Source organism: Phyllobates terribilis, unplaced genomic scaffold (assembly GCF_046119375.1).
Source record: "Phyllobates terribilis strain yellow unplaced genomic scaffold, ASM4611937v1 Scaffold_11__3_contigs__length_659146591, whole genome shotgun sequence".
NCBI classification, from domain to species: domain Eukaryota; kingdom Metazoa; phylum Chordata; class Amphibia; order Anura; family Dendrobatidae; genus Phyllobates; species Phyllobates terribilis.
Genome location: NW_027362771.1, coordinates 180,622,704 through 180,645,643, shown reverse-complemented (window position 1 = coordinate 180,645,643; position 22,940 = coordinate 180,622,704). Strand labels below are relative to the sequence as shown.

The 22,940-nt window shown below is 42.1% G+C and overlaps 2 protein-coding genes across 2 annotated transcripts in view; one reads left to right on the top strand and one right to left on the bottom strand.

Moving 5' to 3' along the window:
* The window catches only part of RPAP3 (RNA polymerase II associated protein 3), a 50,806-nt gene extending 40,896 nt beyond the window's left edge, over positions 1-9,910 (top strand). Inside the window, exons 14-17 of the mRNA XM_073651854.1 lie at positions 186-366; positions 1,076-1,173; positions 3,689-3,789; positions 9,730-9,910. Of these exons, the coding sequence (XP_073507955.1) occupies positions 186-366; positions 1,076-1,173; positions 3,689-3,789; positions 9,730-9,815 (466 nt within the window). The 3' untranslated portion in view covers positions 9,816-9,910. The remainder of the gene's footprint in view (positions 1-185; positions 367-1,075; positions 1,174-3,688; positions 3,790-9,729) is intronic.
* Positions 9,911-11,578: 1,668 nt separating this feature from the next.
* On the bottom strand, positions 11,579-17,214 carry LOC141165864 (G-protein coupled receptor 61-like). Its single transcript, XM_073651853.1, has one exon. It carries the CDS (start codon positions 17,020-17,022, stop codon positions 15,622-15,624), a length of 1,401 nt encoding a protein of 466 aa, XP_073507954.1. The 5' UTR covers positions 17,023-17,214; the 3' UTR covers positions 11,579-15,621.
* Positions 17,215-22,940: the final 5,726 nt, after the last annotated feature.

Here is a 22,940-nt window from a genome sequence, read left to right as displayed (position 1 = left end):
ATACAAGACTACATCTCATCTTGCAAAACAACCCCTCATGTAGCTACTGTATATTGATGGAAAAAAATGGCTCTTTGAAGAAGAGGTGGAAAAAACGAAAAGGAGGAGGAAAAGGTTAAAATAAGTTCTATGTAGAAACGCTGTCAGTTTCCTTTCTTTAATGTAAAATGTTTGCATTAATATAGGGATAACACAAAAAACAGCATTCCAACTCCCACCAGACCAGCAAATATGGGAAAGGATCAGCCTGCGTTATCTGCATCACTAGATGGTGACATTCCTGGAGTTCCTGCAAACTCATTTCAACTTGAATCAGATCTAAGAAGACTGAAAGGGTACCCAGATATGTTATACACATACCTAAAAGTAAGCACACCTATGTATATTTGCTATTCTACTCCTCAAAGAAGTCTCATCAAAATTGTTATTTCTTAATCCGTCCTAGTGTCCTAGTGATTTATGCAATAGTGTGTAAGTGTATTAATATTCTTACTGATTGCTGTCTATCGGTCTTTTTCTGGCCTACTGACCTGAAATCAGACTAGCTGGCTCACACAAGGTGAGACCGATTGTTACATTACTGAGATAGGAGATGGCAGCTGCTACTGAGGAGATTCTACAAAGATTCTTCTCAGTAGCTACGGTCATTTCCTAATGTAAAACATCTATCTGACATTTTATCCATAAATTGAGAATGACTGATCAGTCCTGGTGGGGAAAGCAGCAGATTTCTCTGATAAGATGCATTACAATTACTATTTACTGCATCAATAAAACTAGATTTTTTATTATTATTTAGAAAAATTAGGAAGGTAATAGGAGGGATGCTACGGAGGTTTCTAAACATTTACTAACAGATTGTTGACTGTTGGACAGTAAGGGATTCATCACTTTCTCCCAATAAGATGTATTAAAAAGTTTATGTCCTATTTTTTTACTACTTTACACAAAATTAAAACAATAGGGATTATTTTGTTTCTACGTACTCTGAAATGGACGCTATTTCTAGTTAGACCATACTTTTTAATATGTAATCCTGTTATTAAACTTTGTTCTTTTTTTCCTTCATTTTTAGCAAATTGAGCCTTCCCTATACCGTAAGCTGTTTCAAAAAGCTTTAGATCCAGATGTCTTCAATGAAATTGTAAAGATTCTTCGACTTAAATACATTGAGTAAGTGGCAAGTCATTGGTTTATGCTCAGAAGTTTTTTTCCCTACATTTAGACAGTTATGTCAGTGATTGTTTGTCATTTTAGATACATATTTGATTGTTGCCGATTTTAAAGGCATCTTTCAGCAAGATCAATCCCCCCTTAAACCATTTATATGGGCATCTAGGTCAGTGAAAGATAGACGCGTTAGTGTTCTTACATTTGCTATCCATTGCTGGAATACCGAGAAATCCACTATTTTCACTATGAGCAAAAAATGCGTTAAAGGGATCTGTCCACGTTCAGGAAACTTGACACTAACTCTGTAAAATAGCTAAAGTAACAAACCTAGCAAGCACTTGCCTTACCTGGGTCCAGCGGCGGCCCCCGCCTCTGCTCTGGTTTCAGTTTTTGGCTGTAGCAATGATGTCAAGTCAACAGCACGCATCACTGCTGCATCACAGAGGTTGACGGCACGTAACGCTGAGCTCAGTGCACAACCCTTTTAGCTCAGTGATTGGCTAGAGTAGTGATGCGTACTGTTGACGTGACGTCACCGAAACAGCCAAAACACGCAAGGAGCAGGCTCTGGACCCAGTGAACGTGAGTACTCACTGAATTTGTTTTAGGAATTATACAGACTTTGAGACCCACTTTCCTGGAAGTTGACAAACCCCTTTAAAGAACAATGAAGCTATTTTCCCTTAGTAGGGCACCCTAGTGTGCAGAAGTAAAGAAAGCGGTTGTCTACACAGGCACTAGATTTCCTGGCCAGCTCCTGATGTCAGACGCATTGAGTTATCACTCAGAGAGCGAGGCGCCAAGGATGGAAATATCCCAAGGAAAGAGTTTCGGTAAGTGCTCTGGGCTTGACGAAGCACTTAACGCCTCACTTGCATATGGCAAAAATTGTGGATTTCTTCGGATTCTGATAATGGACATTAAGGTACCAATGTGTTTATCTTTCTCTGACCTTGTGTGCCCATATAAATAGTTTAGGCAGGTTCACCTTCTTCACAGATTTCCTTTTAAGCCTACTATATAACAATTGGATTTCACACATGACAGGTAGGAAATAGAGTGGGCTCAAGAGCTGAACACACATCAAATCCAGCAGTTACCGGCTCTTACAAAGCTGCTATCTGCTTGAGACCATAGCATTGGAGCGTGTTTAACCATTTAAAAACTGTGTCGATCACTGCTGATAGGCTGTCATGGCAGCCTGGGTCTGAGGAATGTCCCCATCTCTGTCATCTTAGCCTACCTGTGAAGCATGGCCTGTAGCTGGACTTTGTAAGAGGACTTCTTTTTCTCTATATACTCCAATACTGGGGCATTTGTAGTAGATAGAGCAAGTGAACAAATGTTCGCAGGTTCAAGTCCGCTAAGGGGACTAAACAATATAGTTTTTAAAAATTAATTACCCACCCCCTCACTTTTCCTCCATTAAACGTAAAAATAATCATATTTGGTATCGCCGAATCCATGAAAGTCCAAAGTATTAAAATATAAAATGAACCCATGCTGTAAACACCATAAAGAGTTTGAAAATTGAAATGCTAGAATTGTCATTATTCAGTCACGAGTGCTAAAAAAAAAAATGCATTTAAAACATTGTATGTATTCCAAAAATTCTATCAATTCCAACATTGGCCATCGATAGAAGAATAAAAATGTTATGGAGATAAGAATAAATAAATTGGATTTTTGTCAAATTTTCAATTTTTTTTTCACCATTTTAAAAAAAATGCTAGTTTGATATCGCTGTAATCGTACTGACCAGAAATATAATGTTGCCTAGCATTTTCACAGCACAATGCTGAAAAACACAACTTTTTTCTTTTTCTTTTCACTATTTCATTGCACTTGTATTGAAAAACAGAAAAAAATTCCATTACATGTACAGTAAATGGTGTCATTCAAAGCTACAACTCGGCCCGCAAAAAAAATAAACCCTCCCTGTTGACAGAAAAGTAAAAAAAGATATGGCTCTCGGAAAAAAGGAAAGCGCAAAGATCATAATTAGCTGTTGTGTGAAGGGGGTGAATTGTGGACCTGATGGTGCAAATGATTAGTTATTATACAATTATTTATTACTAAAACTGTTTAATTTAGGAAACCTAATGCACCATTAACCCCTCCCTGTACTAGCCCTCCAAGTGAGCATACCCTAGAAGAGATCTCTACGTCCTGTACAAGTGGATTGGTAGAGCAGCAGGACAAGGTTTGGCTGGGCTGATGATATGCACAGTACAGTGCAGGAGTTCTCATGGTTATTGATCCGCATAGCAGCACACGGTCTCCATGTCAGGCTTACACCAATACCAACTAGTGGATTTTCCATTAACTTTGACTAGATACCAATAATTAGCATGACATTCCCTTTAGCTACGCTACAATGAAAGTTCTTCTACACCCCAGTATTTCAACATACAGCATGGTAAATAATCATCACCAAGGTCTACAGCCAGTTTATTGACAATGGGGAATGATGCCTTATTAATATATTGTTGTTTTTTTACCTTCTTTCTCCTAGAAATGAAGACGCAGGCGTTGTGTTGGAAATTTTACAAACCTTTTCTGAGCTTAGGAGGTTTGATATGGCAGTAATGTTTTTGTCAGAATTGGAAAAAGAAGGTACTGTCATATAGTTAGAGCATATGCTTGTTATAAAATGAAAGTATATAGTAATATTTCTAATGTATAGTGATTAAAAGTGTTGCTATAAACCTGATTACTAGCTTTCCAGTAGGAAAAGATATGCATTGTAGTGACCTTATTCCTAATATACCCAACCCACAATATTAGAGGGATATCCTGTTCAGTCCCAATTCCTCTGGATGTAGCCTAAAGAGTAACCACCTAAGACTGGACATATATGTGATTATTTCTAGCTATTATTAATAGTCTGAATAAGTATTAGAATGGGTTCAGACATGGGGTGTTAAATGAAAATATGCCGCTGATTTGCCTTGGGTCCCACGTCTTACACCTCAGTTTGCAGTCTTAAAGGGAATCTATAAGCAGGTTTTTGCTATGCTTTGTAATCTGAGAGCAGCAGAATGTAGAGTCAGAGACTCTGATTTCAGTGATGTGTCACTTAATAGGCTGCATTTTGCGGTTTCGATAAAATCAGTGTTTTATCAGCAGGAGATTATCACTAAAGGACTAGGTTTCTCCTGCTTATTTATCCAACCCCGCCTCCACCACTGATTAGTAGCTTTCAGTCAATATATGTTGTACACAGAAAGATGTCAGTCAGTGCTGGGGGTGGGGTTATACAAGGCTCAACATTCTGAACTCTGCTAGATCTTCAGCAGAGAAAGCAGTGATTCTATCACAACTGCTGCAGCCAGTAGAATCATAGAATCATAGAATGGTAGAGTTGGAAGGGACCTCCTGGGTCATCTGGTCCAACCCCCTGCTCAAAGCAGGATTCACTAGATCATCTCAGACAGATGTCTGTCCAGCCTCTGTTTGAAGACGTCCATTGAAGGGGAACTCACCACCTCTCGTGGCAGCCTGTTCCACTCATTAATCACCCTAACTGTCAAAAAGTTTTTTCTAATATCTAATCTGTGTCTCCTCCCATTTAGTTTCATCTCATTGCTTCTAGTCTTTCCTTGTGCAAATGAGAATAAAGATGATCCTTCTACAATGTGACAGCCCTTGACATATTTGTAGACAGCTATTAAGTCTCCTCTCAGTCTTCTTTTTTGCAAGCTAAACATTCCCAAATCCTGCAACCGTTCCTCATAGGACATGGTTTGCAGACCAGTCACCATTCTGGTCGCTCTTCTCTGAACTTGCTCCAGTTTGTCTATGTCTTTTTTAAAATGTGGTGCCCAAAACTGTACACAGTATTCCAGATGAGGTCTGACCAAAGAGGAGTAAAGACCGATAATGACTTCACGTGATCTAGACTGTATGCTTCTGTTAATACATCCCAGAATTGTATTTGCCTTTTTTGCTGCTGCATCACACTGTTGACTCATGTTCAGTCTATGATCTATTAGTATACCTAAGTCTTTTTCACATGTACTGTTGCTTAGCTCTATTCCTCCCATTCTGTATATGCTTTTTTCATTTTTATTGCCCAGATGTAGTACTTTGCATTTTTCCCTGTTAAAAACCATTCTGTTGGTTGCTGCCCACTGCTCCAGTTTATTTAGGTCTTTTTGAATCCTCTCTCTCTCTTCTCTAGTATTAGCTATCCCTCCTAGCTTTGTGTCATCAGCAAATTTAATCAGTTTACCCTCAATTCCTTTATCTAAATCATTGATAAAGATGTTGAACAATACAGGTCCCAGGACGGAGCCCTGTGGTACCCCACTTGAGACATTCATCCAGCTGGATGTGAAGCCATTTACAACCACCCTTTGAGTCCGATCACTAAGCCAGTTATGAATCCACCTAACAGTTGCCTGGTCCATTGCATACTTGGTCATTTTTTCAATAAGGATGGTGTGAGATACTTTGTCAAATGCTTTGCTGAAGTCAAGATATACTATATCTACAGCATTTCCCTGATCCACCCAGTCAGTGATTCTGTCATAGAAGGAAATTAAGTTAGTCTGACATGACTTGTTAGTTACAAACCCATGCTGACTCTGGTTAATCACTTCATTCTTATCCATGTACTTACATACATGTTGTTTAATAATTTGTTCAAAGATCTTTCCTGGTATAGAAGTCAGACTCACCGGCCTATAGTTCCCTGGGTCCACCTTCTTCCCCTTTTTGAAGATAGGAACAACTACTTCGCTGGAATCAGGGTCTCTATTCCTATAACGTATGCTGTAAGGTTACATAGCACAAACCCGCTGACATATTCCCTTCAAAAGGCTTGTCTGGTTTGGTAAACCCAAGTTCAGAAAGTGACTATAAAGAGTCCATATTTGTGTGCTACATGGGCAGTCTATTGATTGAATTGATAACCGAATTGCTTCATTTCTCCTGTGATGGTGCTATAGAGACTAAAAAAATAGCACACTTGCTTCCTGGTTTGCTTGCAGATTACTTTTTATTAGAGGTACCTCAGGATCAAAGCTAAGAAAGCTTTTACCCAGCCTAAATAAGGCTATCACGGAAGCTTTGTTTAGGTCGTGATGGAGGGAAAAGGAGTGAGACAACTGGGGTTTCTAATTTTCCTCCGAGCTTGAATCTTGCCACTCTAGATGCTTGACAAATAAAATTAGATTTTACCATAGTACCTTTGTTGTTCACTTCTACAGTTATGATGATTATATACGACGCATCAGTATTGGGCCGTGATGACACTTTTTTTTTTTTAAATCTTTAATTACCTTCTTCACCCCCAAGCCTGTTTTTTGCCTTCCTGACCAGGCCAAATTTTACAATTCTGACCAGTGTCACTTTATGGGATAACTCTGGAACACTTCAACAGATCCCACTGATTCTAAGATTTTTTTCGTGACACATTGTACTTTGTTAGTGGTAAATTTAGGGTCGATGTTTTTTACGTTTTGCAGAGTATTAGATCAGCGATCAGGGCAGGCAAAGTTGACGTCTCATTCTGAGACAAGATAAAAATAAGAAAAATCATAAAATAAAGAACAAAAAAAATGAAAAAAATATTAATCCAATTGATACATATTTTTATGTAAAAACAAAAATAAAAAAATAAAGTACACATATTTGGTATCGCCACGTCCAGATTGACCCGACACTAGTTAACCCAATGAGACCTAAGAGGAACACTGAGTAGCTTCATTAGTAACATTGTGGAAAGCTGCCTTGCCCTTTATCTATAGCTCTCAGACAATATTGCCTATTAAGAAAATGTATTGTATTCTTGTAAACTTACACTGCTCAAAAAAAATAAAGGGAACACTTAAACAACAGAATATAACTCCAAGTAAATCAAACTTCTGTGAAATCAAACTGTCCACTTAGGAAGCAACACTGATTGACAATCAATTTCACATGCTGTTGTGCATGGAATAGACAATAGATGGAAATTATTGGCAATTATCAAGACACCCTCAATAAAGGAGTGGTTCTGCAGGTGGGGACCACAGACCACATCTCAGTACCAATGCTTTCTGGCTTATGTTTTGGTCACTTTTGAATGTTGGTTGTGCTTTCACACTCGTGATAGCATGAGACGGACAGGCCAGTACACCAGGAGACGTGGAGGGGGCCATAGGAGGGCAACAACCCAGCTGCAGGACCGCTACCTCCGTCTTTGTGCAAGGAGGAACAGGAGGAGTACTGCCAGAGCCCTGCAAAATGACCTCCAGCAGGCCACAAATGTGCATGTGTCTGCACAAACGGTTAGAAACCGACTCCATGAGGGTGGTATGAGGGCCCGATGTCCACAGATGGGGGTTGTGCTCACAGCCCAACACCGTGCAGGACGCTTTGCATTTGCCACAGAACACCAGGATTGGCAAAGTCGCCACTGGCGCCCTGTGCTCTTCACAGATGAAAGCAGGTTCACACTGAGCACATGTGACAGACGTGACAGAGTCTGGAGACGCTGTGGAGAGCGATCTGCTGCCTGCAACATCCTTCAGCATGACCGGTTTGGCAGTGGGTCAGTAATGGTGTGGGGTGGCATTTCTTTGGAGGGCCAGAGGTAGCCTGACTGCCATTAAGTACCGAGATGAGATCCTCAGACCCCTTGTGAGACCATATGCTGGTGCGGTTGGCACTGGGTTCCTCCTAATGAAGGACAATGGCAGACCTCATGTGGCTGGAGTGTGTCAGCGGTTCCTGCAAGATGAAGGCATTGAAGCTATGGACTGGCCCACCCGTTCCCCAGACCTGAATCCGATTGAGCACATCTGGGACATCATGTCTCGCTCCATCCACCAGCGTCACGTTGCACCACAGACTGTCCAGGAGTTGGCAGATGCTTTAGTCCAGGTCTGGGAGGAGATCCCACAGGAGACCATCCGCAACACTCATCATACAGGCACGTGGAGGCCACATACAATACTGAGCTCATTTTGACTTGTTTTAAGGATATTACATCAAAGTTGGATCAGCCTGTAGTGTGCTTTTCCACTTTAATTTTGGGGATGACTCCAAATCCAGGCCTCCATTGGTTAATAAATTTGATTTCCATTGATGATTTTTGTGTGATTTTGTTGTCAGTACATTCAACTTTGTACAGAACAAAGTATTAAATGAGAGTATTTCATTCATTCAGATCTAGGATGTGTTATTTGAGTGTTCTCTTTATTTTTTTGAACAGTGTATTTAAAGTCGCACAATTTATATTGTATCAAATACAACTTGTTTGTTAACATTTTTTTTTTTTAAAAAAAGCCTTCCCATTCATATCGGCTGACACTTAGGGGCTCTGTATATGGAGTCCGCAAAACTATTCTACAATAATTTGTTCTCCAAGAGTCAGATTTTGGTGCCATTTTTACCCATTTCCTGTAAGAAAATGTAAGATCTGGGGCTAAAACCGTTTTAGTAGCAAAAATGTAATTATTGTTTCTTCACCGCCCAATGGTATAAAATTCTGTGACACACATGGTGTCAATATGATCACTGCACCCCTAAATGAATTCAATGAGAGGTGTAGTTTGTCAAATGAAGTCACTTGTTGGTAGGGGGAGGGTGGTTCTGTTCTGGCATTTCAGGGGCTCTGCCAATGTGACATGGCACCCTCAAACTATTCCAGCAAAATCTGCACTATAATATGGGCCCTTCTTTTCTGAGCTTTGCACGGTGCCTTTATTTTCTCCTATTAACCCTTTTCAAAATTGAAAACTTGGGGCCAAATCAACATTTTAGTGTAAAAATGTTAATTTTCCATTAACTCAGTCCAATGTTAAACAATTCTGTGAATTGCCTGAGTGATCACTATGCCTCTAGTTGAATTCCTCAAGAGGTGCAGTTTCCAAAATGGAGTCCCTTGTGGGGGTTAATACTGTTTTGGCATGTCAGGGGCTCTTAAAATGTGACATGACATTCGCAATCTATTCCAGCCAAAATTGTACTCCACAACTCAATTGACGCTTCTTCCCTTCCGAGCCCTTCCTTGTGCCCAAATAGTCGTTTTCTCCCACATATGATGTATCGGCATACTCAGGAGAAATTGTATGGTCCATTTTCTCCTGTTACCCTTGTGAAAATGAAAAATTTTGTTGCTAACGCAACACTTTTGCTGGAAAAATATATTTTTTCATTTTCACAGCTCAACGTTCTAAAATTCTGTGAAGCACCTGGGGGTTCAAGGTGCTCGCCACACCTCTAGATACATTCCTTGAAGTGCGCAGGGGTGCGGGTGAGTTTACAAAGGGAGCTCTCCTTCTCTATCCTACCACTTGGACATGATGCTGTGAATGCAGTACTATCCATGTGTCATACATTTGTTTACAACCTTTTTTTTTTTTTTTTCTCTGGACAACTGATGCAGTATTGAATATTGACATGAGGGTATCATCAGCATTTAGTGTCAACTGTAAAATGATGAGAATTACATTCAAAATAGCCTTTAAAAGCACCTCCAGCTTGAAAAAAAAATCATGGACACAGCAGAATTTGTTTTCTATTTGAGAATAATTCTTTGATTCACCTCTTATTTTTTCTTTACAGATGTCCGCTCCTTATTTGCCTTTATAGAAAAAGCAAAGATCACAAAAGATACTTATGCAACACTAAAGAAGAAATATGGCCTCTGAGCGTAATACAAACTGGGAGAAACCTAAATGTATTAAATAGACATTTCAAGCGATCTTGTGTTATGAGGAAACCATATGCAAACTACCTGGAAAATTCACTGACACCATGTACAAAATAAATTTTGCCTTCGTATATGTATATGTTTTTTTTAATGATTTTATAATTATCCTAGTATTTTTGGAAGCTATAATCTTTCCAGTGCTTGGGGTGGGGGGGTGGGGGGGGGGGGGGGACTAACGTTTCTTTTAGAATAAGGATATCTCTTTGTTCACTAACATCAGATGAACTGCTAATAGATGAACCTTTAGGTGATATAATGCCTTTTTAAGCCCAATTTACTGTTTCACGGGTTATTTAAGGCAGACCTTCCATTTACAGGTAATATATTTTTTGCAGCAGCTATTAATCATGTACAGGACCTTTTACAGTTTCCCAAGTTACAGAATTGCAATATATCCGTAAAAATCGGACGCTGTACTGTCGGTCCGTATGGCATCCCATTTTTTTTTTTCACAAAGACTTGAATGGGTGAGTCTCCTCCGATTTACGGAAGAAACTAGTGCATGCTGCGATTTTTTTTATTTTTTTTTCACACACAGATTTGGTCAGCGAAAAAAATTGCTCATCTTTACTGCCTCATTGAAAAACACTGGTCTGAGTGCTGTCTGTTTTTTCCCGGACAGCATTCGGACAGAAATAAGATCATGTGAACCAGCCCTGAAAGAAATGGCTGGGGTTTAAACGGAGCTCAACTTATTTATCAACATTTTTGAGCACTTTTCTGCTGTGGTTTTTAGCCTACACCAAATTAATAAACATTCAATGCATCAATTTTGAACCGAATAGAGAGATTTTTTTTGCATGTTATCTCTGGGGTGTAGTGGGGTACATTGAATTATTTTATGCTGACTAAATTACTGAACAAGGGGGAACAGCCAAGGGGATTTATACGGCTCACATAATTACAGGGCTTATCAAAATCCCCCCCCCCAAAATTTCCAATTTACTAATGTAGCCAAAAGTGTACCACTTAGCTTATGTGATGGGAGGTTACATGACCCTGGCTGTGAGGCTACCCTCTATGTCCCATAACGTTTCATACATTACAACCAAGATCTTTTATGGCTGAAAGTTCAGAACATTATCTCTGTTGTCACAAACAAGAAGGCAGACTCAATGCCACCCCTACTGAGCACATACTTGTCAGCTTGCTGGATGCATGCTTAGTTTCAATTATCCATTGATCGTACGCTAAAATGCCTGTGCCATGTATTCTGGGAGAGTTAGGTTCTCATCTTGGGAAACTGCTGTGGACGAGAAGAGCTTGTAACAAAATCACAGAAAATGGACAAGGTAGCAAAAAGGCATCTGGGCGCTTTATTGGCCAACGGGGGCAAAGAGATATGAACCTAGCCTTAGGCTAGTTTCAAACAAGCATATGGGAATATTTGGGTGCCCACATTACGGTTGCAAGTCCTGACCGGACTGTGGGTCCGAGGAAAAGTTCTATTTTGGTCTCATCTGACCATATGACCTTCTCCCATTCCACCTCTGGATCATCCAGATGGTCATTGGCGAACTTCAAATGGGCCTGGACATGTGCTGGCGTGAGTAGGGGGACCTTGCGTGCCCTGCAGGATTTTAATCCATGACAGCATAGTATATTACTAACGGTAATATTTGAGAATCTGGTCCCAGCTCTCTTCAGGTCATTGACCAGGTCCTCCGGTGTAGTTCTGGACTGATTCCTGACCTTGTTCAGAACTCCGTGCGCTGTAAATATTTATCCCAGATACATAGACTTTTTTGATACTTTTCTTCTGTGATGTTGGAATAAAATGGACATCTCCAAAGTGAGTTTCGCAAGGACACACAGTCCATGAAAAATAACAGAGATGTGAACAGCCCCATAGATTATAAAGGGTACCAGTTGTATCTGTGAAAACACCGATACAACACGTACATGTAACTTGGACGTGTGAATGAGACCTAAGAGGAACACTGAGTAGCTTCATTAGAAACATTATGGAAAGCTGCCTTGCCCTTTATCTATAGCTCTCAGACACTATTGCCTATTAAGAAAATGTATTGTATTCTTGTAAACTTATTTAAAACCGCACAATTTATATTGATGCGTCAAATACAACTTGTTTATTAACATTTTTTAAAAAAAGCCTTCCCATTCATATTGGCTTGTATTGGAATAATGGGAAGCTTGTCGGGTGATTCCATGAGCAGGGGAGAGTTCAGGCACTTGGGCTTTGTTCTGTGATGCCCTCTTGATGAAGAGTGTGCTGGCATAAGATGTGCAAAATTCAGGCAAAAGGACTGGGGTGCATTTCTGTCGGGATCTATGCCACTTTTGTGGTGTAAATGATGATGACTTTCTCGCTAGACCACTGCCCCTCTGGCTAAGCTCCACCCTCTTTCAAAATGGTGGCAGAGCTTACCAGTACTAGAATAAAACACCAAAAATTGCTACATTTTTACATAACTGCGAAAACTGTTTGGTGAATAGGGGCCACAGGTTTAAAGGAAGCTGAGAACAAAGAAAGTCATCACGTGAGCAGCTATCCCCTTTGCCCCCTTCCTGATTTCTTATTCTTTTGCATGTTTGTCACACTTAAATGTTTCAGATCACAAAACAAATTTAAATATTAGACAAAGAGAACACAAGAAAACACAAAATGTAGGTTTTAAATGAAGGTCTTTAATATTAAGGGGAAAAGAAATCCAAACCTACAGGGTCCTGTGTGAAAAAGTGATTACTCCCTCCTTAACACATAAATTAACTGTGGCTTATCCCAGCTTTGGGAAGCTGAGTTCAATTCCCCTTGCCACACACGCCTGATTACTGCCACACCTGTTTTCAATCAAGAAATCACTTAAATAGGACCTGCCTGACAAAGTGAAGTAGACTAAAAAATCTTCAAAAGCTAGATCTCATGCTGCGATCCAAAAAAAAAATCAGGAACAAATGAGAAACAAATTGAGATATATCAGTCTGGAAAAGTTTATAAAACCATTTCTAAAGCTTTGGGACTCCAGCGAACCATTATCCACAAATTGCGAAAACATGAAATAGTGGTGAACCTTCCCAGGAGTGACCGGCCGACCAAAATTACCCCAAGAGCACAGCGATGACTCATCCTAGAGGTCACAAAAGACCCCACAACAACATCCAAACAACTGCAGACCTCACTTGCCACAGTTAAGGTAAGTATTCAAGACTCAACCTTAAGAAAGAGACTGGGCAAAAATGGCATGCATGGCAGAGTTCCAAGGCGAAAACCACTGCTGAGCAAAAAGAACATAAAGGCTCGTCTCAGTTTTGCCAGAAAACATCTTGATGATTGTCAAGACTTTTAGAAGAATGTGGACTAACAAGCCAAAAGTTTAACTTTTTGGAAGGTGTATGTCCCATTACATCTGGCGTAGAAGTAACACAGCATTTCAGAAAAGGAACATCATACCAACAGTAAAATATGGTGGTGATAGTGTGATGGTCTGGGGCTGTTTTGCTGCTTCAGGACCTGGAAGACTTGCTGTGGTAAATCAAATCATGAATTCTGTTGTCTACTAAAAAATTCTGAAAGAGAGTGTACGGCCATCTGTTCATGACCTCAAGCTGAAGCACACTAGGGTTATACAGCAGGACAATGATGCAAAACACATCAGCAAACCACCTCTGAATAGCTTAAGAAAAACAAAATTAAGACTTTGGAATGGCCTAGTCAAAGTCCTGACCTTAACCCAATTGAGATGCTATGACCTTAAAAATGCGGTTCATGCTCGGAAACCGTCCAATGTGGCTGATTTATTATTTTGCAAAAATTCCTCCAGAGCATTGTAAAAGACTCATTGCCAGTTATGGCAAACGATTGATTGCAGTTGTTACTGCTAAGGGTGGCCCAACCGGTTATTAGGTTTAAGGGGCAATCACTTTTTCACACAGGGCCCTGTAGGTTTGGATTTCTTTTTCTCATAATAATAAAGACCTTCATTTAAAAACATAATTTTGTGTTTACTTGTGTTATCTTTGTCTAATATTTTCATTTGTTTTGTGATCTGAAACATTTAAGTGTGACAAACATGCAAAAGAATAAGAAATTAGGAAGGGGGCAAACACTTTTTCACACCACTGTAGATGTCTGCAATGAAGGAACCTGTCCATGATTCACTCTACCAGTGGTTTAGGCAGCATGAATCACCTGACATGTTCCCATTAAAGGGAATTTGTCAACAGGTGAGAGCCACATGATTTAAGGGCAGAGACCCTGATTCCAGTTATGTGACACTTACGGGGCTTCTTGGTGCAGTTTTGATAAAATCACTTTTTTTACCTACTGCAGTTCTCTGATCTCAGTATAACCCCGTCCAGACCACTGATTGATAGCTTTCTGTGTACAGTCAGGAAGCTGCCACTCAGTAGTGGGGGAGTGTTTATACAGAGCTCATTAATATGGAGGACTACTGGGTGGCAGGTTTACTAGTCCTTTAGTGATAATCTCCTGATGATAAAACAGTGATTTTATCAAAACTACAGAAAACAGCCCAGTAAGTGACACATCGCTGGAATCAGGGTCTTTGTCTCTACATGATGCTGTTCTCAGATCAAGTGGCAAAAACCTGGTGACAGATTCCCTTTTAATACATTGCTTTCAATATGTAAGTATGCAGTGTAAGCAAAGTAGCAAATACAGTTTTCTTATGATGATGATGTGAAAGTTTCAAAAGTTATCTTTTACCATAATATATAAAAAATACATAGAATTATTATAACAGTAATATTTAACGACAAATATTGTAAGAATATGGACAATTTCTCTGCTAATTTGACATAGAACAGCCCTGAGTTAACTGAAGTAAGACTGGTTGCTAGGAACATACCGCATAGAAATATTGGTTGTCAGGTAGCTAATCCCTAGCAACCAGTCCATCTCAAATGCTTCAGTTGTTCAATTTAACATAGTAGTGTATTGTTAATCAGATGTTTCTATATTCGGCAAAAACATTTGTCTTAATTTAATATTTAGGAAATGTAAAATATCAAATGGTGATTAAAAGTAGCAGTGCTATTAGTAAGTCTTAAGATTTAGCCGAGATCTATTACATTCAGTGCTCTGTGTTCCTATTAAAGCTCCTTTAAGATATTCTCGGAGTGATTTAAAGTGCACCTATAAATTATTTGCACATCATATCACAGACGTCTTCATAAGACACCATTTTCCTAATGCACATAACTTATTAACCCCTTCGCTCTACTACTCTAATGCTAATGTGAAGCCTGGGCTTGCCATACATCCGCCTGCCATATTGTTTTTGTTTGTTTTTTTTACCAATCAACATTTCACACTGTATACATTTTATTGTGTTGCAATTTTTATTGCTTTTTTGTGCTTAGTATCTATTCAGAGCTTGCAGAGGAGCATCACAGCCCATGGGCATGACATAAACATTGGCACAAAAGTTGGAAATTTATATCCTAGCAATATATAAGGTGTCATTACACTGTATGTCAGAGTTAGGAAATTATACTGAATTTTCCATTGACAAATCCCACCACTGATATTCCTATGGCTGTGTCCATGACTTAAAGTGGCATAGGCTGCCAACTGACCCTACTTCATAGAAAAAGTGCTTGTGCCTTCAGAGTAAACATTGCGGACTCCGTAATCATCTCAATAACATTATTTAGTCTACACAGGTTACAAAAAAAGACAAGATCAATCAGATATTTTACAAGATGGGGGGCCCACGCCCATATAACAACCCAACAGTAGGTTGTGTTAGCAGGAGGAAAGTTCATTTAGTCGTCCCTAAATTGTTCCCCTGCCTGGGACACATCTGCATACTCTTAAACCCTTCACTTGGGTCATGTTCCAACAACTCTGGGGTTTCTTCCAAAATTTGTCCCGGGATCCTAAAACTCAAAGTACTTTGATTAACAAGCAGCTTAGAAGTAGAAGATGTGGGAAAACTGTTTCTTCTCTCGACCACGCAGCTAGTTCTTTGGAGAAACTGGAGGAAGTTCTCCTCTACAGACCCCTCATGGCTGGACAGGCCTAGCTGCTCATCCAGTGACTGCTTTAGGAAACATTTTGGGATCCGGGCGAGCTCGGTTCGGATTTGCCTGTTCAGACAGCCATAAAAGAAGGGGTTGACTGTAAATGAGGTGTAGGCCAGCCATTTCACTATGTTCTCCCACTTGCTGCCTGGACCTTTGTAGGAACTATTTCCTAGGGCATTGTGAACATGGTAGACAAAGTAAGGGAACCAGCACATAATAAACTGTCCGCCTATGATCATGAGAGTAAAGGCTGCTTTGGCGCCTCCCAGGGTCCTGTCTGGCGATCCCCGATGCGACCGGTTCCCTGGCACAATGTTGGTTTGGCTGCCAGTGGAGTTGGACCTCTGGCGAGGACTTGCTGCCCAGGAGGGTATGGGTCCATGTTGCATGGCAGCTATTCTGGCTACTTTAAAGACATTGCAATAGACTGTCAGTATAATAACAAGGGGCAGCACGAAGTAGACCAGCACAAAGAAGATGACAAACACTTTCTTGTGCCCTCCTGCATTCCTCTGCAGTGAGCAGCGAGTGGCATTCACCAGGCTGGCACTGCCCACATGGTGGGTCAGGAAGGGCACCGTTGAGGTGAGAGATGCCTGGAACCAGATGAACACCAGCACTGAGATGGCCAAGCCCAAGGTCATCTTCACTTCATACCTCATGGGGTGGACGATGTAGTAGTAGCGCTCGATGTGGATGGCAGACACGGTGAGGATGGAAGCGCTGCTCAGGCACACCTCCAGGGAGATGTAGGCTTGGCACAGGGACTCACCGAATGCCACCCAGCTGGCCACCATGCCCAGCGGCATCACAGTGATGGCAGCCAGGGCGTCTATAATACACAGGTGCACCACGAAGAGGAATTTCCGGAGCCTCGGGGTCTTCAGGATGACCGCCGCCACGGCCACATTGCCAGCCACGGCCACTACGTCCAGCAGCAGCATCAGCAGCAGCCCCAGGTACCGAGGGATGCCCTCTGCAGAGCCCAGCGGGGCCAGCCAGCCAGGCGAGCAGTTACTGCTGCCATTCACACACGGATCCTCCATCCCTGGCCCTGTTACCGGGGGAGCGAGCCAATGCAGCAGTGATCTGCCTCTGCTGGCATCGGTCATGTCTGCCTCACTCCCCCGCAGCATCCCTCACCTGGAGGAGGACGCATCCCCGCCGCCCGGCTACCAATGCCGTACCTGGAACGATCGGCTGTCACAGGCGTGGACGGGGCAGTGCTGCCTGCTGGCCCGGCGCCGCCAGAGGAGGAGGCATCCATCATCACAGCTGACGTCAGGTGACAGCCGACATTCCTCACAGGTGCCCCTGAGGGTGCCCACTGGGGTGACATCTTGTGGCGATTCTGGGCGATTAGCCTATGTTCACACAAGCTAGAACACATCATCTGATTAGCATCCAGAATAAACAATGTAATCCGGTTTTACACATCAGCAGTGAAAAAAACATACAGGAACAAGTACAGTTTCCTATGTTAAGAATATATCCGTAAAGATGCTATACGGTTGATTTGTGTGGGATGCGCTTTGTGCTCCCGTAGACTTCTATAGGTGAATCTCATCTGAAATACGGAATAGAACAGTGCATGCTGCCATTTGTTTCACACGGAAAGTCAGAAAGGAAAGTCTGAACAGCCCTACTGAATAACGTTGGTCCGAGTGCTGTCCGTCTAAGGTCCGGTTTTCTACAGACAGTACCCGCACCGATAATACAGATATATGAGTATTATGTAGGATACATCTCAACATGCTGAATACACTGTGGATCCGCATGCAGAAAATCCTCTGCGTGTTACACCAGCACCACAGATCTCATTCAGGGCATGGCGATATGTGCTGCGTATGTCACCCTTTACAATGCTTCTGTTTCTGCAACAACATATGCAGCAGTATGTTAAACAGGTGGAATAAACCCCTAAGGGTCTAATTAAAAGGTCTATTGCATGGATGTCAAACTCAAACACACAGAGGGACAAAATGAAAAACTTGGACAAAGTTGTGGGCCAACCAGTATACAGTATAATGGGCTCCTCATAGTCCTCCATACAGAATAAGGGGCCCCACATAGTCTTCCAAATAGTATAATGTGCCCCATAAAGTCCTCCATACGGAATAATGGCCCCACATAGTCCTCCATACAGTATAATGGGCTACACATAGTCCTCCGTACAGAATAATGGGCCCAACATAGTCCTCCATACAGTATAATGGGCCCCACAGTCCTCCATACACTATAATGGGCCCCAAATAGTCCTCCATACAGAATAATGGCCTCACATAGTCCTCCATACAGAATAAGGGGCCCCACATAGTCTTCCAAACAGTATAATGTGCCCCATAAAGTCCTCCATACAGAATAATGGCCCCACATAGTCCTCCATACAGTATAATGGGCTCTACAAAGTCTTCAATACAGTATAATGGGCCTCACATAGTCCTCAATACAGAATAATGAGCCCCGCATAGTCCTCCATACAGAATAATGGGCACCGCATAGTCTTCCATACAGAATAATGGGCACCGCATAGTCTTCCATACAGAATAATGGGCCCCACATAGTCCTCCATACAGTATTATGGTCACCACATAGTCCTCCATACAGTATTATGGGCACGACATAGTCCTCCATACAGTATAATGGGCCCCACATAGTCCTCCATACAGAATAATGGCCCCACATAGTCCTCCATACAGTATTATGGCCACCATATAGTCCTCCATACAGTATAATGGGCCCCACATAGTCCTCAATACAATATAATGGCCCCACATAGACCTCAATACAGAATAATGGGCCCCACATAGTCCTCCATACAGAATAATAGGCCCCACATAGTCCTCCATACAGAATAATGGGCCCCACAAAGTCTTCCATACAGTATTATGGTCACCGCATAGTCCTCCATACAGTATTATGGGCACCACATAGTCCACCATACAGTATAATGGCCCCCACATAGTCCTCCATACAGTATTATGAGCACCATATAGTCATCCATACAATATAATGGGCCCCACATAGTCCTCAATACAGTATAATGGGCCTCACATAGTCCTCAATACAGAATAATGGGCCCCACATAGTCCTCCATACAGAATAATGGGCCCCACATAGTCCTCCATACAGTATTATGGTCACCACATAGTCCTCCATACAGTATTATGGGCACCACATAGTCCTCCATACAGTATTATGGGCACCACATAGTCCTCCATACCGTATAATGGGCCCCACATAGTCCTTCATGCAGTATTATGGGCACCGCATAGTCCTCCATACAGTATAATGGGCCGCACATAGTCCTCCATACAGAATAATGGACCCCACATAGTCCTGCATACAGTATATGGGCACTACATAGTCCTCCATACAGTATAGTGGGCCCCACATAGTCCTCTATACAGTATAATGGGCCCCACATAGTCCTCCATACAGAATAATGGACCTCACATAGTCCTCCATACAGTATATGGGCACTACATAGTCCTCCATACAGTATAGTGGGCCCCACATAGTCCTCTATACAGTATAATAGGCACCACATAGTCCTCCATACAGAATAATGGACCCCACATAGTCCTCCATACAGTATTATGGGCACTACATAGTCCTCTATATAGTATAATGGGCCCCACATAGTCCTCCATACAGTATAATGGGCCCCACATAGTCCTCCATGCAGAATAATGGGCACTACATAGTCCTCTATACAGGATAATGGCCCCACATAGTCCTCCATACACTATAATGGCCACTAGTGTTGAGCGAGCACTAAAATACTCGGGTGCTCAAAGCTCGGGCCGAGCTCACCGTGATACTCGGGTGCTCGACCCGAGCAACGAGCCCAATGTTAGTCTATGGGAGACCCGAGCATTTTTGCGGCGGCACCCCCGGCAGTCTGTAGAAAGCCTAAAAAGTGGCCAGATCGATAGTGACAGTGTTCAAATGGCATGGCGACAGCATGGGGATCGCCCCAGGAAGCATTTCTGCCCCCCAGGTCACTGCGGTCAACAACATGGTCAGAGGTATTAAACCACTTTTACGGGCTCAAAATAAAACGTTCAAAAACGAAACTGAAACGGTTGTCCTGTGAAATATGTTAAGGAGCATCCTTTCAAGGGTAAAGACTTGTGTATAAGGTAAAATAAATAACCAAAATTAAAAATACTCCTCCACACCTTGGGCTATGTTCACAAGTAGCATTTTTTAAGCGTTTTTGCACTTTTGTATTGCTTTCAACCATGACAAATGCATTCACCGGGAAATGTAATTTTAACATTTTACAATCTTATCTGGCCATGTGCTGTGTGACACATGCATACAGTGCTGAAAAGATATGGGAACAGCATGGGGAAGACCCCTAGAAGCATCTTTGACACCCAGGTCACTGCCTAAAAGTGTGCCCATCAGAAGTGATCCTTGCCGTATCAGAAGATGCAGACTTGCAACTATCCCCGTGCAAGTCCTTGTCCCAGGGCAGTGTTCAATTGTACCTCCCCCATTCCTTGCAATGCAAGCGCAAGTCTGCAGCCTGCCACCCACCCACCCCCAGGCTGCAATACCATACTGCTAGCTTGCTTGCACTTGAAATTGGGCCTTTTAGGCATGTGGAGGCAGACGCCGGCCACCATGTCATGGCTGGTATCCATACTCAGCCCCTAGGCGCCCGGCGGTCGGGTGTCCACGCTCGGTCCCCAGCCGCCAGGGGGCGTCCGGGTGTCCATACTCGGTTCCCAGCCGCCCTGCGGCCGGGTGTCCACACACGGTCCCCAGCCACCTGGGGGCGGCCGGGTGTCCATAAATCGTCCCCAGCCGCCCCTATTTCTCCTGTGAACTTCCCCCACACTTTCCTTAGCCTGGCCTGCTTTAGGGCAGCATTGGATGAGCCCACCAGAGAACCAGACTCCTCCGGTGGGCCCTGGCTTCTCCACCAGGAGAGTTGAGAGTGCCAAGGTGAGGAGCATGATGATGATGATAGAGGTTAGCATCCGCTTTGTTTTCTTGGAATGCAAGCGCATGTATGTAGTAGCGGCTAGGCCTGAGGTGGTCAGCGTTTTAGCGCATATCCTACCTCCTCCGAGGATTGCTGGATGTTTTCTTGCTACTATCCCAGTTCTATGACTCCCGTTAAAACAAAGCTTCAGGTGATGAATGATGGATGAGGTGGTGGCAAAGGAGAAAGAGCAGGAGGAACAGGGACCATTCACCTCAATATCAGGCCAGTCAACCACACATACAGTTAGGTCCATATGTATTTGGACAGAGACAACATTTTTCTAATTTTGGTTCTAGACATTGCCACAATGAATTTTAAACAAAACAATTCAGATGCAGTTGAAGTTCAGACTTTCAGCTTTTATTTGAGGGTATCCACATTAAAATTGGATGAAGGGTTTAGGAGTTTCAGCTCCATAACATGTGCCACCCTGTTTTTAAAGGGACCAAAAGTAATTGGACAGATTAAATAATTGTAAATAAAATGTTCATTTCTAGTACTTGGTTGAAAACCCTTTGTTGGCAATGACTGCCTGAAGTCTTGAACTCATGGACATCACCAGACGCTGGGTTTCCACCTTTTTGATGCTCTGCCAGGCCTTCACTGCGGTGGTTTTCAGTTGCTGTTTGTTTGTGGGCCTTTCTGTCTGAAGTTTAGTCTTTAACAAGTGAAATGCATGCTCAATTGGGTTGAGATCAGGTGACTGACTTGGCCATTCAAGAATATTCCACTTCTTTGCTTTAATAAACTCCTGGGTTGCTTTGGCTTTATGTTTTGGGTCATTGTCCTTCTGTAGTATGAAACGATGACCAATCAGTTTGGCTGCATTTGGCTGGATCTGAGCACACAGTATGGCTCTGAATACATCAGAATTCATTCAGCTGCTTCTGTCCTGTGTCACATCATCAATAAACACTAGTGACCCAGTGCCACTGGCAGCCATGCATGCCCAAGCCATCACACTGCCTCCGCTGTGTTTTACAGATGATGTGGTATGCTTTGGATCATGAGCTGTACCACGCCTTCGCCATACTTTTCTCTTTCCATCATTCTGGTAGAGGTTTATCTTGGTTTCATCTGTCCAAAGAATGTTCTTCCAGAACTGTGCTGGCTTTTTTAGATGTTTTTTAGCAAAGTCCAGTCTAGTCTTTTTCTTCTTGATGCTTATGAGTGGCTTGCACCGTGCAGTGAACCCTCTGTATTTACTTTCATGCAGTCTTCTCTTTATGGTAGATTTGGATATTGATACGCGTACCTCCTGGAGAGTGTTGTTCACTTGGTTGGCTATTGTGAAGGGGTTTCTCTTCACCATGGAGATTATTCTGCGATCATCCACCACTGTTGTCTTCCGTGGGCGCCCAGGTCTTTTTGCATTGATGAGTTCACCAGTGCTTTCTTTTTTCTCAGGATGTACCAAACTGTAGATTTTGCCACTCCTAATATTGTAGTAATTTCTCGGATGGGTTTTTTCTGTTTTTGCAGCTTAAGGATGGCTTGTTTCACTTGCATGGAGAGCTCCTTTGACCGCATGTTTACTTCACAGCGAAACCTTCCAAATGCAAGCACCACACCTCAAATCAACTCCAGGCCTTTTATCTGCTTAATTGAGAATGCCATAACGAAGGGATTGCCCACACCTGTCCATAAAATAGCCTTGGAGTCAATTGTCCAATTACTTTTGGTCCCTTTAAAAACAGGGTGGCACATGTTAAGGAGCTGAAACTCCTAAACCCTTTATCCAATTTTAATGTGGATACCCTCAAATGAAAGCTGAAAGTCTTAACTTCAACTGCATCTTAATTGTTTTGTTTAAAATTCATTGTGGTAATGTCTAGAACCAAAATTAGAAAAATGTTGTCTCTGTCCAAATATATATGGACCTAACTGTATCTTGTAGGATATGTTTCTGTACCAAAAGGAGCTGTTTGGCTACACAGTTATAGGGCATACAGTGAGTGCAATGCCTACCAAAAATTTCGAGGCACTCCAATGCCCCTTGGAAGTGACATGGAGGTCAGAGGGCCTTAACAGAACCGTTTTTTCAATTTATAG

Excerpts from the sequence above, each read along its gene's own strand:
- LOC141165864 (XM_073651853.1), bottom strand. The coding sequence starts at position 17,022 with ATGCTGCGGGGGAGTGAGGCAGACATGACCGATGCCAGCAGAGGCAGA.